Source organism: Oncorhynchus keta, chromosome 36, assembly GCF_023373465.1.
Source record: "Oncorhynchus keta strain PuntledgeMale-10-30-2019 chromosome 36, Oket_V2, whole genome shotgun sequence".
NCBI classification, from domain to species: Eukaryota; Metazoa; Chordata; class Actinopteri; order Salmoniformes; family Salmonidae; genus Oncorhynchus; species Oncorhynchus keta.
The window spans coordinates 16,405,496-16,425,362 of record NC_068456.1 but is presented as its reverse complement, the minus strand read 5'-3'; the positions used below and the strand labels follow the sequence as shown (position 1 = coordinate 16,425,362).

At 40.7% G+C, this 19,867-nt stretch overlaps 1 protein-coding gene across 2 annotated transcripts in view; it reads right to left on the bottom strand.

Annotated features, from left to right (window-relative positions):
• LOC118369714 (protocadherin-15-like) overlaps positions 1-19,867 on the bottom strand; it is a 269,223-nt gene that overhangs the window by 221,713 nt on the left and 27,643 nt on the right. For both annotated transcript variants that reach the window (XM_052498598.1, XM_035754342.2), the window contains exon 2: positions 11,240-11,358. In XM_052498598.1, the coding sequence (XP_052354558.1) occupies positions 11,240-11,330 (91 nt within the window). In that variant the 5' untranslated portion in view covers positions 11,331-11,358. The remainder of the gene's footprint in view (positions 1-11,239; positions 11,359-19,867) is intronic.

The window sequence follows — 19,867 nt, the reverse complement described above, 5'->3', positions numbered from 1 at the left end:
TACTATATTATTGACTGTATGTTTGTTTATTCCATGTGTAACTGTGTTGTTGTATGTGTCGAACTGCTTTGCTTTATCTTGGCCAGGTCGCAGTTGTAAATGAGAACTTGTTCTCAACTAGCCTACCTGGTTAAATGAAGGTGAATTTTTTTTATTTTATTTTATTTTAATATTCAACCCCTTTGTTATGGCAAGCCTAAATAAGTTCAGGAGTAAAAATGTGCTGAACAAAGTCACATAATAACTTGCATGGACTCCCTTTGTGTGCTATAACGGTGTTTAACATGATTTTTGAATGACTACCTCATCTCTGTACCCCACATATACAATTATCTGTAAGGTCCCCCAGTCGAGCAGTGAATTTCAAACATAGATTCAACCACAGAGACCAGGGAGGTTTTCCAATGCCTTGCAAAGGGAACCTATTGGTCGATGGAAAAAACCAATACATTGAATATCCCTTTGAGCATTGTTAAGCTATTAATTACACTGTGGATAAGTCACTACAGAGATACAGGCGTCCTTCCTAACTCGGTTACCGGAGAGGAAATAAACCGCTCAGGGATTTCACCATCAGGCCAATTGTGACTAAAACAGTTACAGAGTTGAATGGCTGTAATAGGAGAAAACTGAGGACGGATCAACAACATTGTAGTTTCTCCACTTTACCTAAGTGGCAGAGTGAAAAGAAGGAAGACTGTAGGGAACACAAATATTCCAAAACAGACATCCTGTTTTAGAATAAGGCACTGTAAAACTGCTAAAAATATGGCAAAGAAATTAACACTATTTCCTGAATACAAAACTTTATGTTTGGGGCAAATATAAGAACACAAAGATACAGAGTGTATCACTCTTCATATTTTCAAGCATGGTCGTGGCTGCATCATGTTATGGATATGCTTGTCATCGGCAAGGGAGTTTTTTGGGGGATAAAATTAAATGGAATAGAGGTAAGCGTAGGCAAAAACCTAGAGTAAATCCTGGTTCAGTCTGCTTTCCAACAGACACTGGGTGTCACGACTTCCGTCGAGTCAGCTCCTCTCCATGTTCGGGCGGCGTTCGGCGGTCGACGTCACCGGCTTTCTAGCCATCGCCGCTCCATTGTTCAATTTTCCATTGGTTTTGTCTTGTTCCATTCACACCTGGTTTTCCCAATCACCCTACATGTTTTTATTCCTCTGTTCCCCCTCATGTCTTTGTGTGAAACTATTTGTGTGTTACATGTTGTACACACTAGGCTAAGCATTTGTTATTTTCCATTTGTTTTCACTAAGCTTATTTGTATTGCTATACATTTATGTTGTGTGATATTTGTGCGCGCTATACACTTTGCCCTGTTGGCTTAAGGAGGTTGTTGACGCAGCTGCGCCCATCTGTATATCTCTCCTGCCGTAATAAAGTGTGTGCCTGTTCACAATTCTCTGCTCTCCTGCAGCTGACTTCACCACAAGTACGCACACGCCTGACACCGGGAGACAACTTTACCATTCAGCAGGACAATAACCTAAAACACAAGGCCAAATATACACTGGAGTTTGACTTTGAATGTTGCTGAGTGGCCTAGTTACAGTTTTGACTTAAATTGACTTGAAAATCTATTGCAGGACATGAAAATGTCTGTTTAAGCAATGATCAACAACCAACTTGACAGAGCTTGAAGAATTAAGAAAATAACAGGCAAATGTTTTACAAACCAGGTGTGCAAAGCTCTTAGAGACTTACCCAGAAAGACTCACAGCTATAATTGCTGCAAAGGTGATTATAACATGTATTGACTCAGGGGTGTGAATACTTATGTGAATGAGATATTTCTGTATTCATTTTTCAATAAATTTGCTAAAATGTCTAAGAACATGTTTTCTCTTCGTCATTATGGGGTATTGTGTATAGATGGGTTTCTGAAGGCACAGAAGGGAGGGACACCAACCTGATCAACAAGCACTGCAGTAACTCGATCTCCAGTATGTACCTCCAGACAATGCATAGCATTAGTGCAATAGACATCGAATAATAATTCATTCAACAACAAACGTCTATCCACAATTAGGATTAGCAAAGCAGATCAACGAGCACCGAAGCATCTAGACTCATGTTTAATTAGCCATCTCACAAACCATAGAGAGGGGAACATTGCTTTAATGGATATATCTCTTTTGTTCACAGCCAAATTAGTCGAAGTATAGGAGGAAAAACAGAACATGTTAAAGACACAGTATTCCATCAGTAATTGGTAATCAAGGCACTATATACTCCAGGAGCTTAGTCCAAGGACAATCTAAATATTCTAATTAGAACCTCGGGGTAATTTGCTTTCATTTGAGGAGATAATATCCTGCACTAATCAACATGCCGATTCCCCCTTAAGCTACAAAACTTCAATTAATAAATGTTTATCGTTTTTCCTCACAAAAGAACTGGGCTCAGAGATGGATGGAGGCACAACTAGCCTGTTTTAGATGTGATGTGGTTGTTTTTGTGCAAGATCTTACTTTGTTCCATGACTGGGATATAAAAGCTGCAAAATATTTCAAGGTATTTTCAGAAGAAGCAGGCTTAGACAGAAGCAGAAATAGACAGTGCCTTAATTCTTTACAGGACATTTGAATCAGCACTGAATTACCAGAGCACTCAGACAAGGCACCACTGAGATAATGCTGCCCACTGACATTTTATTTTCAGAATGTTTTTTTTAGATGCCTATGAAATCAGTGCCCTCTGCGTTTTCACAACTTCATCTGAAAAAAGTAACTAAATCAAATAGCCACGGCTCACTCAACGTTCTTAAAACACATTTTAGCTGATGGGGAATTCAGTTTGTTCATAATTATTTGATGGGAGTTGTTCCCATAATAACGCATTGTCTCACACCACCGATGGACACCTGGGCCATCTTTTCAACTAACTAGTAATGCATATATACACACAATCCAATCCATATTGATATTGTCAGAATAACTAAGACAGTATTCTCCAGCCACAGACAGTCTCTTCCCATCAGAGACAGAGAATGAAAGGAGAGAACACTACTCCTGTAGATGAATGGCTTTCTTCCAGGCAGTTTCACACCAGGTCTTTCATCTCATAAAACCTTTAATACCTCCTTATGCACTCATAAATACTACTGCCCTTTAAATAAATATTAAGCCTTGATGACGGAGAGCAATTGTCTGAGAGTCCCTTTCCAATGTCACCTCTCTCTTTCTCAAGGCAAGAGCTGAGGAATCTTGAACTAATCCAGATCCCTCGCCTTACCTCAACTTTCCAAGCAGTGAGAAGATTGGAAGATTGCCCAACCTCAGTGTCACTGATCATCGTCATCAGCTTAAAACACTCCAAGGTCAAAGGTTACATTTATGGCCCTGCCAATCCCTGTTGTGGCAGGCATGATGCCTAGATGAGGGACTGAAGACTGAACTGAACAGGGACTTCTTAATTTCCCAGGGGGCTTAGTGTAATCTGCTTGCATAGAGTGGCATCCAGAAGGGCAGCAGGGAACCCTGGTCTGGGGCCAGCAATAGCTGGCTGGTGAAGAGCTGAGAGTGACAGGGAAGGCATTTGTTCAACGCTGCCCATTGCCAGCTAAAGGAAAAATCCACCCAAAACCATTCATTCCTATCATTTGCAGTGTTAAGTAACACTTATATGTGAGAAAAAATATTTTTGGGTGAACAAATGTTTCATTTTGTCATCATAATAAGGTTGGTGGCAAATGTGAAGATCGTTGTGGAAATCTGTTGCAGCTCAAGTCAACTACAAAACCCACAATGCAATGGTCTCTCTGTGGGCTGGCCGGCTAGCTAGGTAGTTATCTAGCAAACGTAGCTACACACAATAATACCAAAGTCAATATCAGCATGTGAAGTAGTTAGTTAACTGTAAACAAACTGCACTAAACAAACTACACTATCAATTTAGGAGTCAACAATTTCACCATGTTCAACCTGCGGATCGAGTAGAATTTGACATTTGCAACAGTCTTTCAACAACACCATGCAATGCAGCCTGGACTGAAGAGGAAAACAAATAGGAAAAATGTGGTGGACCCTCTGTTAACGTGCACATTTCTCGAGTTAGGAATATCACAAAAAATATGATCAATGGTTCATTCAAGAGAAGCCGTTATGACATCAGCCAGTATTGAAATCTGACATATACTGTATGACAGATGTTTTTTTCTATCTAAAATTCGGATTCCTAATAACTTCCAGTGTAGTGAGAGCAGCTTTATTGCTAAGCTATATCACACTGGCTGAATTTCTGCCTGCTTGAACGGCAATAGTATCAGATACACATGAAAACATAAAATGACCCCAGGAATCGATAGAACATCGCTCAGAGATTAACAAAAACAATATAACATTCAAAATGACTGAATATTTATTTTAATGGGAGTGTCACACCCTGACCTTAGAGAGCTTTTTATGTCTCTATTTTGGTTTGGTCAGGGTGTGATTTGGGTGGGCATTCTATGTTCATTTTTCTATGTTTTGTATTCCTTTGTTTTGGCCGGGTGTGGTTCTCAATCAGGGACAGCTGTCTATCGTTGTCTCTGATTGGGAACCATACTTAGGTAGCCTTTTCCCACCTGTTTTTTGTGGGTAGTTGTTTTCTGTTTTGTGTCTGCACCAGACAGAACTGGTTCGTTTTGTTCCATTTTGTTATTTTGTCTCAGTGTTCAGTTTAAATAAATTATCATGAACACGTACCACGCTGCGCTTTGGTCCACTCCTTCTTCATGCAACGACAAGCGTTACAGGGAGGTCATGGCAATGGCAACCACAAAAGAGTAAAAACAAAAGAAACTGCACTATAGCAGTGCTGGATTTTTTCATGATAGATATATGGTGCATTCGGAAAGTATTCAGACCCCTTCCCTTTTTCCGTAATTTGTTAAACACACAATACCCCATAACGACAAAGCAAAAACAGGTTTACTTTTTTTTTGCAAATATATTACAAATAAGTACATAAGTATACGTATATACACTGTACTCTATATCATCTACTGCATCTTGCCATCTTGATGTAATAATAATCTTGATGTAATACATGTATCATTAGCCACTTTAAACAATGCTTATTTATTTTTACATACCCTACATTACTCATCTCATATGTATATACCTTACTCGATACCATCTACTGCATATTGCCTATGCTGTTCTGTACCATCTCTCATTCATATATTTTATGTACATATTCTTTCATTCCTTTACATTGTGGGTATAAGTTAGTTGTTGTGGAATTGTTAGGTTAGATTACTCGTTGGTTATTACTGCATTGTCGGAACAAGAAGAACAAGCATTTCGCTACACTTGCATTAACATCTGCTAACCATGTGGACAAAACAAATAACATTTGGAGTTTGGAGTTTGCCAAAAGGCCCCTAAAGGACTCAGAACATCATGCTCTGGGGTTGTTTGTTAGGATCGAGGGAAAGATGAGCGGAGCAAAGTACAGAGAGATCCTTGAAGAAAACCTGCTCCAGAGTGCTTAGGCGAAGGTTCACCTTCCAACAGGACAAAGACCCTAAGCACACAGCCAAGACAATGCAGGAGTGGCTTCGGGTCAAGTCTCTGAATGTCTTTGAGTGGCCCAGCTATATCCCAGGCTTGAACCTGATCGAACATAACTGGAGAGACCTGAAAATAGCTGTGCATCGACGCTCCCCATCCAACCTGACAGAGCTTGAGAGGATCTGCAGAGAAGATTGGGAGAAACTCCCCAAATACAGGTGTGCCAAACTTGTAGCTTCATACCCAAGAAGGCTTGAGGATGTAATCGCTGCTAAAGGTGCTTCACAAAGTAAAGGGTCTGAATACTTATGTAAATGTGATATTTAATTTTGATATTTTTTTTATAAATTTGCAACAATTTCTAAAAAACTTTTTTTGGTTTGTCATGATGGGTTATTGTGTGTATATTGATGATAATTATTATTTTTAAAATACATTTTTAAATAACAGAATCGGAAATGAAAAAAAATGTGGAAAAAGTTAAGGGGTCTGAATATTTTCCGAATGCACTGTAACTCAGGCAGCTACCGCTCACCTTATTCACTGTGAGCTCTAAAGACAGCATCAGGTAGAGCCACTCTCCATATTTTCAAGCATAGTGGTGGCTGCATTATGTTATGAGTATGCTTGTCATCGTTAAGGACTGGGGTGTTTTTCAGGATAAAAACATTTATGATATAGCTAAGCACAGCTAAAATCCCAAAGGAAAACCTGGTTCAGTCTGCTTTCCACCAGACACTGGGAGATGAATTTACCTTTCAGCAGGACAATAACCTAAAACACAAGGCCAAACCTACACTAGAGTTGCTTACCAAGAAGACAGTGAATGTTCCCGAGTGGTCGAGTTATAGTTTGGACTTAAATCTACTTGAAAATCTATGGCAAGTCCTTAAAATGATTGTCTAGCAATGACCAAGAACCAATTTGACTGAGTCTGAATAATTTTTTAAAGAATAATGGGCAAATGCTGTACAAGCCAGGTGTGGAAAGCTCTTAGAGACTTACCCAGAAAGACTTACCCAGAAAGAAGCACCAACAGCGCTTCTACAAAGTATTGACTCAAGGGTGTGAATACTTATGTAAATTAGATATTTCTGGATTTCATTTTAAATACATTTTACAGAAATGTCTAAAAACATGTTTTCACTTTGTCATTATGGGGTATTGTGAGTAGATGGGTGAGAAAAATGCATATTTAATCAATTTTGAATTAGGGCTGTAACAACAAAATGTGGAATAAGTCAATGGGTATGAATACTTTTTGAAGGCACAGTAGATTTGCGCACAGGTGTATCAATAGACTCTTAAGGATTAAAGGTCTTACTCACATCGGCTACGGAGAGCGTGACCACACAGTCAACCGGAAAAGCTGGTGCTCTCACCGATTGTTCAGTGTTGCCTGCCTCAATTTATATGAATTTGAGAGTGTTTACATTTCTCCAGCCCCATCCCATAGCTGTTTACCAAAGAAGTGGTGGGGTTCCCGCTTTATTGTTTTAACTGCAGATTGACACTTTTATGCCACATTTCCATTTGACTCATTTAGCAGACGCTCGTGTCCAGCGTGACTTACAGCAGCCGTTAGGGTTAAGTGCCTTGCTGAAGGGCACATCAACAGATTCTTTACCTTACAGGTCCTCAGGTGGGTTTAGAAAACAGTTACAGAGAGCATTACTGAGATCATATTCAACCATTCTCCTTCACTTGAGGGAAAAAAGCAAGATCGGTGTTAAAAAGGACATTGCTTCGAGTGTTGCAATCACACTCCCATTGAACTGCTCGGAGTTGATCCTGCACATGGACCAGTTGAGCTCCAGGAGAGGCCAAGTTCAGGCTCAGCCAAGCCGAGCAAACCCCCATCCTCCTGGGCCACACCGAGCCTGATTACAGCCTGCTGTCTGCCAGATTAAAACATACATCCACACAGCCGCTCCACTGCCCCCACAGCTAGAGGCTGCTACTGTTAGACAGAGTCTGCGCATCTGGCCTCTAATCAAACAATCCCCAAAATAGAGAAACAATTTCAGACAGAGACAAGGGAGGGGAGAGAGAGAGAGAGAGAGCGAGAGAGAGAGAGAGAGAGAGAGAGAGAGAGAGAGAGAGAGAGGGAGAGAGAGAGAGAGAGAGAGAGAGAGAGAGAGAGAGAGAGAGAGAGAGAGAGAGAGAGAGAGAGAGAGAGAGAGAGAGAGAGAGAGAGAGAGAGAGAGAAAAGGAAGAAGGAAGGAAGGAAGGAAGGAAGGAAGGAAGGAAGGAAGGAAGGAAGGAAGGAAGGAAGGAAGGAAGGAAGGAAGGAAGGAAGGAAGGAAGGAAGGAAGGAAGGAAGGAAGGAAGGAAGGAAGGAAGGAAGGAAGGAAGGGGATGAGAGAGAAGGTTAGATGGAGTCTGAGGAGAGGACACATCCCAGCAAACCATTAATATTCCCAGAATATTAGCTAAGATTCCCCATTAAGTTCTAGTAAAGGATTTATCTAACTTTAGGTGTCCAGGTAATCAAATAACACAATGTACCAGTAATGTTTTTAGAACATACTGCCGGAAACAAAATGTGAGAGTAAAGTTCTGGAAAGGTTCTTGCAACATCAGGCAAAGGTTTTGTACAAACATTGTAATAACATGTTACATAAAATTTGGTGCAACCAAATTAATGTTTTGAGAACTTTCACAGAACCAATTTTGGGTAGCTGGGATGGCTGTCAACATACACACACAATTATTTAATGAGAATAGGGCAACCATCAAAGCCTCAAGAGAGACATAATAAACATACTAGTGATGAAACCCTTCAAAGATAATAGCCGCTTGTCATTAGTACAGTCTATTACCACAGAAATAAGTCAATGTACACACACACACACACACACACACACAAAACATCAGGAGATGTTGAGTGATTGTATTGAGAGGTAGAGAGAGGTATGAGAAAGGTTTGTGCGTTGTCATCCAGATTGAGGCTTGACCTTTCATGATCCTTTCCTAAGCTATGGGGCCTGCTGATCGCTGATCCTCATAGAGACAGACAGTGGATGGACAGACAGGGGATATGCATGATGGGAATACTGCATTGCATAGCGCCATGCCACACTGTTCAGACAGACTCACAGTATTCAGACTGTGACTGTCAGAGATATAAGACAGTTAAAGCATATGAGGCAAAGTGGAGATGAGAAGGTGAAGAAAGAGCTCTAGGAAAGAGAGGATGAAAGAAACATGAGGATGGGACACATACTGGCGGAAAGAGAAACAAAGAGCTGTGCGATAACTATTCTCTTATCTTTAATTGGTGTTTTCATGTCATTTCCATGCTTTATTGTTGCATGTTTTTTGTATACTGTAACTACCTTGTTGTACCCTTGAATGCTGACAGACAGACAACAAACAGACAGTGAGACTATAGACAGGGAGATTTATGGTTGGAAATGGCCTAAGAAGGCCCACTCAAACCAAGGTGACACTGAGAAAATAAGCACCCACATGCACAGTTGGGAACACACACACACACACACACACACACACACACACACACACACACACACACACACACACACACACACACACACACACACACACACACACACACACACACACACACACACACACACACACACACATTCTCATAAACACATCACAGACACTGTTCCCTCTCATGCTTCAACAAGCGTCCGTGTTTCCACGCAGTGATCCAATCAACTCTCACTTGTGATTGTTCTAACTACCTCTAATTCCTACCTGCTCCCTGTGTAATTATCCCGTCTGTATTCATTCAAATTATAGGCTGCATCCCCAGTTATAATCAGTGGGCTGAAGCTCCACTGATACAGGAGCAGGTCACCGTACCGTGAGATAAATACAGAGGCGAGGAGGACAAGTACAGGAAATATATAATCATGTGCCAGTCCGGTCACTTACATCCATATGGAGTAGATACATAAGAGATGTAAGTTTAAGTGCAACAACTCTGACTGAGGATACCGGTTCTAAAAGCACTAGTTCAAAATAACATTAGCTACCACACTCTCCCATCGACTTTTATGTTACATCAAATTACATGTTAAATACTTGACAATGGCTAGTGGAAATATGTAAAATTGTCAGACCTCAGCCTAGACTCAATTACCCACAAAGAGATTGAATGTGGTCAGAAGATCATTTTTGTTGTTGTTGTTTGTTTGATTAGGCGAAGGCCAACCAGGCTTCTGCTAAGCCTGCTCAACATGTGGATGCAAGAAAAGCACAAACATACACATGGGCGTACGTAATACAAACACTCATTCAAATTACAGGCTACGACTGCACACACACAAACACATATGCGCATAACACACTTAAGTGCATACAGACAAAACAAACACTCCAACATGCACTCACACACAGACACACATAGGCTCTGAAAAAAAAGGACTTATTTAAGCAGGAACTCATTTCCCCCCAAGGTGACAGGAGCTAATTAATGAGCTGATGTGCGTGCCAGCCAAAACTCTATAAAACTGTGAAAGATTGCAGCTTTGAAGGCATTACCTTCAGTGGTTTCTCCAAGGTAAGCCATGCATTAAAAGAAGACTAACTTTACAGAAACTGTAAAACGGTACAAATAAATCCATATTCCAGGGGTAATAAAAACTATGATATTTTAGGCCAGTACTCTCCTCACTCAACAGTGGCAGATGCTTGGCTGTTTATGCATCTAGACAGTTTCCACAAGGAACCCACAATGCTTTGCTTTCACCTTGAGGAGGCACTCCATTCCATTTTTGTACAATTATCATACTTTAGGAGGGAGGGAGGGAGGGAGGGAGGGAGGAAAGGAAGAAAGGAAGGAAGGAAGGAAGGAAATAAGGACACTTCTTGAAGTAAAGTGACATATCCTGGGGTGGCAGGTAGCCTAGTGGTTAGAGTGTTGGGCCAGTAACTGAAAGGTTGCTGGTTTAAATCCCTGAGCTGACAAGGTCAAAATCTGTCATTCTGCTCCTGAACAAGGCCGTTAACCCACTGTTCCCCAGTAGGTCATCATTGTAAATAAGAATTTATTCTTAACGGACTTGCCTAGTTAAATAAAATAAAAAATCTTTGGGGCAAGTTAGAAACAGTATCACACTGGGGAAGTCAAGTATGGTTATGTCTTTAGTTATTGTACTTTACAGTTCAGAATTTACTGACTGTCTCAGAAACATTTTAATGGAGTGTTACAAAGTATATATTTTCACTGTACAGTACATTACACTACAAGGAGCACCCTCTTCTCCAGCTAATTCAACTGTACTGACAGTAATGAGGGATGTATAAATATTTAACATAATGCCTTTTGAGTCATATTGATGACGAGGGAAATGCTTGACACTAGGGAGCTTACTGTGAGTGCACCGTGATTAAGTATCATAGAGAATATCTATACATCCATCCAAGAAAGTAATTAGCTACCGCTCTGCTCTCCCTCGACCCCCTGGCTTAATTCAGACAATTTGTCCTGGTCATTTGTCCTGACCCCCTCATCTTACCAGCCAATCTCTGGATTCTTTGTTATTATGCTTTTCGAAAAATCTCACATGCATACACTCCAGTGAAAAGGTCTACCTTAAACAGTATGCATGTTTTCACTCAGCACATATAACATTCTATATAATAGAATCGACACCTAATTGTCAATTTTACAATGGAAATTGATTGATTTGCTGTCACAATACCCAACTTCACACATCCCGTTAAGGCCTGTCCATCTACTGTACCTTCGGTTTTCTGGGCCCAGCTGTAGGTGGTCAGAGAGAGGAGCGCCATGCTTATCCCCAGCCATCTGAAGAGACATGGCCCCCGTCGCATCTTCTGTCAAATGTTATTGCCTGCCCACCTGGACGGGAGGAAGAGAGGGAAACTTCATGAAATGGCCAGAGATAACACATTTCAGCCCAGATGTTCTTGTCCAGCACACACCTGTTAGCTAAGACTGCTCATAATGGACGTACCTAATACTCATTCAAATAACAGGCTACGACCGCACGTGTACATAGGCTACACACACACGCAGGCGGGCAAACAAAGACAGACACACATGCACAGAAATTGTACAGAACAGCCAAGGTTGTTACTGAGCCATTGTGGGACACATGTGCGTGTTGCTCACATTCTGTGTGTACGTTATCATGTGTGAATTGGGTAGACATCACATTATCCCAACACAATAAATGCATCAACAATAGAGGTGCAAGTTGGAACCAAATAGGGTTCTTGATAGCGATGCCATATTGGACATTGTTTGGGATCACTGAAGAACCATAAATGGGATGGTTCTTTAAAGAGCACTACCAACAAACAAACAAATGCTAAAAAGTCCAAAGATCCATTATTAGATTCACAAGGATCCAGCATGAAAGGTTCTACAAAGATCCATTATTGGTTACACAAGGAAACAGCATAAATGTTTATAAATTAACCATAATCCAACCCTTTGAAGCACAGCATTGATGGTTCTACGTAGATCTCTAAACATTTGGTTCTCCAATGGTTCTCTCATATGGTGGTTCTTCAGGAATTTTCATTAAAATACATTAATTATTTAAACTGTATTGAAATAATAATCAATTATGACTAAACACATCTCAAATATACCAATAGTTTATTATACAACCAAGCACAAAACAAAGTAGAATGTTCAATTTCAAACAAAGTACCATTTCATTTCAAACTCAAAGTACAATTTCCATTTATTTCAAAGTACAATTTAAATCAAAGTCATTGTTCAATAATTGTTCTTATATTCTAAGAAGTGAACAATAATCTAATCGTAGAGCACTGCACTAATGGCTTACAAAAAAGTAATGAGTGTTCCAAAACTGTGCTGATCCTCTTTGAAGATATATGGCAGCAGGAATATAGCTCTATTGACCATATGGCCTGAAAGACAGAATTATGATAGTAGATGTCATGTCAAGAACCCCCACTTAACTCAAAGGCTCTTTATCAGTCAAGAGTTCTACAAGGAACCTTAAGAGCGGATGAAGAAACATTTTTTTCCTTCTTCAGTGTTTTCAAATCCTCGCTGGACACATCTATCACAGTAGACCACCTAGTGTGTTCTTGTCACTCTATGTAGCCTATGTGATTGAATTACACAGTACACAGTACACAGCACATACATATATTTCCCTATACAGAGGCAAGGTGTCTCAGAGAAGAATAGAAGTGTTTTAGCTTGTATCTGTAAGTGGTATTTTGAGTCAGAATATCCTCAGTTGATTTATTCTGGGAGAAGGAGATACGGTGCAAAATGTGATATTAAAACATAAGGTGGCAGGGCAAGCAGTCACAGATATCCCCCGGATCATATCAAAGGCCTGTTTAACACAATCAGCGTCTCTGTCAGTCATCTTAGCACATATGCTGACAGAATCATTATTTGTGACACAAGAACACATACATACCACCAAGACAAACAGACATTTAAATGTTTTACATTTTTGTAATTTAGCAGATGCTCTTATCCAGGGAGACTTACATCCAGACAGACACACAAGCACGCACACAAATCATAGATATATCTAGCGGATTACACAAGGGGATAATGGAGAACAACCCCAGCTGTTGTATCTCTTCTTCAACTGCGACAATGACATTTTTTTTACGTATTCTCTCTCTCTACCTCTCTCTATTTTCGCCTCTTGATATCTCTCGCTCTCATCCCAGTGGTGTTCCCTTTGAAGCCAGGTTCATTTCCCATGTACATCTATCTGTCTTAACAGGGCTGATCAGTACACGTTTGAAGCCAGTCTTCAGGGCCCAGAAACTCTGGAGAGAGGGGAGGGCCATCTTTCAGGATTCGCCCCAGATGACTTCCTGTCTGAGCCTAAACTGTCTGTCATAACATCCCTGTCCTCATGGGGAGAAAGAAATCCATGTGACTCTAGGAGAAGAGAATAAGGGGAGCACAAACTTGGTGGCATAGTGAGTCAACTGAATGTTTTCCTGGCGTACAAGGTAAACAAAGCCATGAGCATGTTTTCTAGCTACAACCCAGGCTTTACTGTGACTCTAAAGGAACATGCTGATAGTATTGGAGGAAGATGGTGGTGAAATTAGAAAATTGTTAGTTGAAGTCATGTCTCCGTTCCTTCTTTTGTTTATCCAACTACCCCAATGGGATGGTGGACTACTGACAGTGGTGTAAAGTACTTAAGTAAAAAATACTTTAAAGTACTACCTAATTAAGTAGTTTTTTGGGGTATCTGTACTTAACTTTACTATTTATATTTTTGACAACTTTTACTACATTCCTAAAGAAAATAATGTACTTTTTACTCCATGCATTTTTCCAGACACACAAAAGTACTAGTCACATTTTGAATGGTCATCTCTACTGTCTCTGATCTGGCGGACTCACTAAACACAAATGCTTTATTTGTAAATGATGTCTGGATGTTGGAGTGTGCCGCTGGCTAGCCATAAACAATTTACAACAAGAAAATTGTGCCGTCTGATTTGCTAAATATAAGCAATTTGAAAATGTACTTTTGATACTTAAGTATATTTTTGCATTTAGATTTACTTTAGATACGTAAGTGTATTTCAACCTAAATACTTTTAGGCTTTTACTTAATTAGAATTTTATTGTGTGTCTTTCACTTCGACTCGAGCCATTTTCTTAAGGTATTTTTACTTTTACTCAAGTATGACAATTGGGTACTTTTTCCATCACTGACTACTGAATGTGTAAAGTTTAACTATGTCCTTTACTTTGGATGATACTTTTTATATGACAACATCTGGCGAAACATTCTGTAACTACAACATGATTCTCAACCTCTAAACTCTGCTGCGAGTCTGTATCTCAGTCAGTATCTCTTGTAGGACATGTATGTGGCTGGAATAACATAGTGGAAGTGAAGCAGTGAGATCAAACAGATTGTGCTGAGGGAGGGGGGCAATCACGGTTATGGATCACATGGAGACTGACAAGGCTGGGCTTTATCCAGCGAGGGTACAGTAGGAGCCCTAAACACGAACAGCTTCTCAGCTCCTTCGCATCTCTTTCATCAGACTTTCTTCTTCCCCGACTAGCTCTTTTCTGCTTCTGAGTGTCGGAAGTGTCTTGATAAAAGGGAATCATATCTTTCTATTACACATGAAAGGAGTGAAGAGCTGATCTAACACTCATGGTACCTGTATAATCTCTTTTAACATCCCATCTGCTGGCAGCCACTTCAAGCTTGTCTTCATCCTCGTCAATAACGAGGATGACTTTTGATATCAATCACGCTCGGCAACTAAAGATTCACATGCAGGACATGAAGATGTTTTTCCATGTTCTGATGATTCTACAGTACAAAGGTTGAGCATATACTGGATGTATATAAGTAGGGGTCAACAAAGTTGAAAAGACACTTTGGCATTACAACCTAACTTCAGTTGAACATTGTGCCTGTTGGTCAGGGCCATACAACAGATTTCCGAGGTTTCCTGTAGAAGGCTATATTCTAGTCTACAGAGTTGTGGACTCGTGTCACAAATTTGATGACTTGATATAAAATAAAATAACTTGAGACTTGACTTGGACTTGGAGCCTCAAGACTCTACTCGACTTTAACTTGAGACTGATGACTTGAAATTATCTGGCCAGGTTTTGTAATGTTTTGTCACTCATTTTGTGGCACAGAGTCTACATGGATTAATCTACACGCAGCCAGAGATGGTAGCCGCAGCATCTCCCTTGCAAAAAAAAAAAACTTCAACAGATTGGCTAGTGAAATGCACACTCTGCACACTGACTGGACCAGCAAACTGTCAATCAACACAGGTTGGGTGAGCAAGAGAACAAACAGCTGATTTGCTGTTCGGTGCAGCACAAACATCAAATTGAAGAGAGAGAGAGGGATTGCCATTAGAAATAAATATACAGCTCCAAAAATCGTTTGGTGATCAATAATATTAACTTAACAATTACTACCATACTGTAGGTCTACTGGTCTTTTGGTATGTAACAGTTGCTTGATATTGATATTTTACTTATGAAGCTTGTGATTGGAATTTGTGGTTAAAATCAAATATTACTGTGGAGAAGAGGCACCATAGGCACTGCTCTTCACTTGTACTCTCCAACCTCCCGCCAGTGGAGGGCTTTTTTTCTCCCGCTGAAATGTTTGCTCTTGCTTTCACACCTTGAAATGCATAGACCTTATGTGCTTTTTTCCATCTACGTAACATTGCAAAATTCAGAAACTTTGTGTCCAAAAATGATGCAGAAAAATTAATCCATGCTTTTGTCACTTCTAGGTTAGACTACTGCAATGCTCTACTTTCCGGCTACCCGGATAAAGCACTAACTAAACTTCATTTAGTGCTAAATACGGCTGCTAGAATCCTGACTAGAACCAAAAATTTTTATCATATTACTCCAGTGCTAGCCTCTCTACACTGGCTTCCTGTCAAAGCAAGGGCTGATTTCAAGGTTTTACTGCTAACCTACAAAGCATTACATGGGCTTGCTCCTACCTATCTCTCTGATTTGGTCCTGCCGCACATACCTACACGTACGCTACGGTCACAAGACGCAGGCCTCCTAATTGTCCCTAGAATTTCTAAGCAAACAGCTGGAGGCAGGGCTTTCTCCTATAGAGCTCCATTTTTATGGAACGGTCTGCCTACCCATGTCAGAGACGCAAACTCGGTCTCAACCTTTAAGTCTTTACTGAAGACTCATCTCTTCAGTGGGTCATATGATTGAGTGTAGTCTGGCCCAGGAGTGGGAAGGTGAACGGAAAGGCTCTGGAGCAACGAACCGCCCTTGCTGTCTCTGCCTGGCCGGTTCCCCTCTTTCCACTGGGATTCTCTGCCTCTAACCCTATTACAGGGGCTAAGTCACTGGCTTACTGGGGCTCTCTCATGCCGTCCCTGGAGGGGGTGTGTCACCTGAGTGGGTTGATTCACTGTTGTGGTCATCCTGTTTGGGTTGCCCCCCTTGTGTTGTGCCGTGGCGGAGATCTTTGTGGGCTATACTCAGCCTTGTCTCAGGATGGTAAGTTGGTGGTTGAAGATATCCCTCTAGTGGTGTGGGGGCTGTGCTTTGGCAAAGTGGGTGGGGTTATATCCTTCCTGTTTGGCCCTGTCCGGGGTGTCCTCAGGTGGGGCCACAGTGTCCCCTGACCCATCCTGTCTCAGCCTCCAGTATTTATGCTGCAGTAGTTTATGTGTCGTGGGGCTAGGGTCAGTTTGTTATATCTGGAGTACCTCTCCTGTCCTATTCAATGTCCTGTGTGAATCTAAGTGTGCGTTCTCTAATTCTCTCCTTCTCTCTTTCTTTCTCTCTCTCTGAGGACTTGAGCCCTAGGACCATGCCCCAGGACTACCTGACATGATGACTCCTTGCTGTCCCCAGTCCACCTGGCCATGCTGCTGCTCCAGTTTCAACTGTTCTGCCTTACTATTATTCGACCATGCTGGTCATTTATGAACATTTGAACATCTTGGCCATGTTCTGTTATAATCTCCACCCGGCACAGCCAGAAGAGGACTGGCCACCCCACATAGCCTGGTTCCTCTCTAGGTTTCTTCCTAGGTTTTGGCCTTTCTAGGGAGTTTTTCCTAGCCACCGTGCTTCTACACATGCATTGCTTGCTGTTTGGGGTTTTAGGCTTCGTTTCTGTACAGCACTTTGAGATATCAGCTGATGTACGAAGGGCTATATAAATACATTTGATTTTGATTTGATTTTGATTTGGTATATCTATATTCCATCTAATACTACAATAATTGCAAGCGTTTCATCATTACATTACATTACTGGTGATTGTAACACGTAGACATTTCTATTTCATGTTTGATAGGCCTACTATAATACATTTTCATTTTGTCGCCTACCAGTTCTTACCCTGCTCTGAGTTGTCGCGATGTTTATAGTGCACATGAACATTCGCAAAACTCATGAGGAAGAAGTTCTGTTTTATTTAATTCAACGTATAGATTCCTTTGTTCATGATTCCACCGGTTATTTTGGTAGTTCTGTCTATCTGTGTCCTATGTCTCTGTCATTTTTGTTGTGCGTAATAGGAGAAATAGAACTAGAAATAGGCCACGTGGTCTGTGCTCCTTGGAGTCAGAAGGTTGAATAAAATAAAATGATTGTTCCATGTATGCATGGTGTTGGAATATCATTCATAATCATTAAGTTTGATTAAGATGAATGTACCAATGTAACAATGGATGTGGAAAAAAGCCTGTTACATTGTAGAACCAGTTTATTGGTTGTATACTTGTATATTTTGTATGATATGGCGCTTTCACCAATGGATCACCAAGGCCTGTAAATAAATCTACACTCTCAGCACGTCAACCTGCCTTCTGCTGATTTCATGGGCTTACCACTGCTGCAAGATCCAAATTTTACAATTACATAGGCTAATAATTGCAGACAAAATAACGCAAAGGGCTGTCCTATAGCCTCGATAAATAGACAGCGATTTGTGTTTGAACAAGTCGTTGCATGTACAGTATAGATTTATAGACTTTACTTGCTCTTAGAATGCACAACTTGGAGTTGACTCGAGTCTTGACCCGTTCTACTTGGGACTCAGATCTTGTGACTTGAGACTTACTTGTGACTCGAATAATAGTGACTTGGTCCCACCTCTGCTAGTCTATAAGAAATAAGCTGCAGTAAATTTGAATATACACTCAAAACAGTTGTTGCTGTGTCCATGTGTATCCTGAGTGGATATAAGTCATATAAGCTATGCTTCAGAAATGCCTGTCCAAAGTCTGGCTCTCTCTCTGTTCAAGTAGCTGACGAGACAAGAAAGAAAATAATCTGTATTGTCTTGTCACAATCACTGAGTAGATGTTCTGAGCATCTACTGGAACAGAGCCAGAAAAAACAACATCCACCCCTGCAGAAAGAAACCATCAAGCCATCAATCTACGCCTCGACTTATCAAGCAGTCAATTACGGCATCTAGTGTGTGTGTTTGTGTATGTGTGTGTTTGGTGGAAGTGTTTGTGGGAGCGCATGTGTTTGTTTGTGTACGTTTGTTTGTGTGTGCGTGTGTGTGTGTGTGTGTGCGTGTTTTAATCATCTAAGGATGTTCCAGTTAATGGGCCAGTGTAGGTCCCAATGCAGGCCTCCAATGTTGCACATTGCACTACTTGGCTGAGACATCAAGCCTCATTGATGTAATCCCATTTGTATAAAATGGCCTGGCCTGGCATGTCTGGGACTGTCCCTAAATAGGATCACTGGGCTAGATACTAAAACCTCTGAGAACGAAACATGGTAGGAGATTAAAACCATTGTTAATGACCCTTCAAAACATTTACCAGTAGTAGCTTAACAGTCCATGTTTGAGCACTCTACAGAGTTTCCATGTGTTACCTTGAGTTTGATATACAATCTTTACCAGGATCGTTCTTTAGAAAGTTTGCCTCCAACATCATTTATCTGAAACTCCTCCCCTTGGAGACAGATATTGAGAATTGCAAAATCATCTGTTTAAAATTAGACACAATTAGAGCCCAACTCCTCCCCAAAGCATTGTGAGTGATATACTGTACAGTACTGTGTGTCATCTGACTGATCAATGAATTAATGACATACAAAACATAATCAATCATGCATGCAGATATGCAATTCATACAACTTGTACAACACACATGGTACCATAAATCAGTCTATACACTTAGAAAAAAGGTGCTGTCTAGAATATAAAATGGTTCTTCGGCTGTCCCCATAGGAGAACCCTTTGAAGAACCCCTTCTGGTTCCAGGTAAAAGAACCCTTTTGGTTCCAAGTGAAACCGTTTTGGGTTCCATGTACAGTGCATTTGGAAAGTATTCAGAACACTTGACATGTTCCACATTTTGTTACGTTACAACCTTATTATAAAATGGATTTAAAAAGTAATAATTCTCACCAATCTCCACACAATATCCCATAATGACAAAGCAAAAACACATTTTTAGATTTCTTTTGCAAATGTATTAAAAATATAAAACTGAAACATCAAATTTACATAAGTATTCAGACCCTTTACTCAGTACTCTCATGGTCTGAGAGTCCTTTGGGGGACTTTTGGCAAACTCCAAGCAGGCTGTCATGTGCCTTTTACTGGCTTCCGTCTGGCCACTCTACCATAAAGGCCTAATTGGTGAAGTGCTGCAGAGATGGTTGTCCTTCTGGTAGTTTCTCCATCTTCACAGATGAACTCTGGAGCTCTGTCAGAGTGACCATCGGGTTCTGGGTCACCTCCCTGACCAAGGCCCTTCTCCCCTGATTGCTCAGTTTGGCCAGGCGGCCAGCTCTAGTAAGAGTTCTGACGGTTCCAAACTTCTTCCATTTAAGAATGATGGACGACTCTGTGTTCTTGGGGACCTTCAAT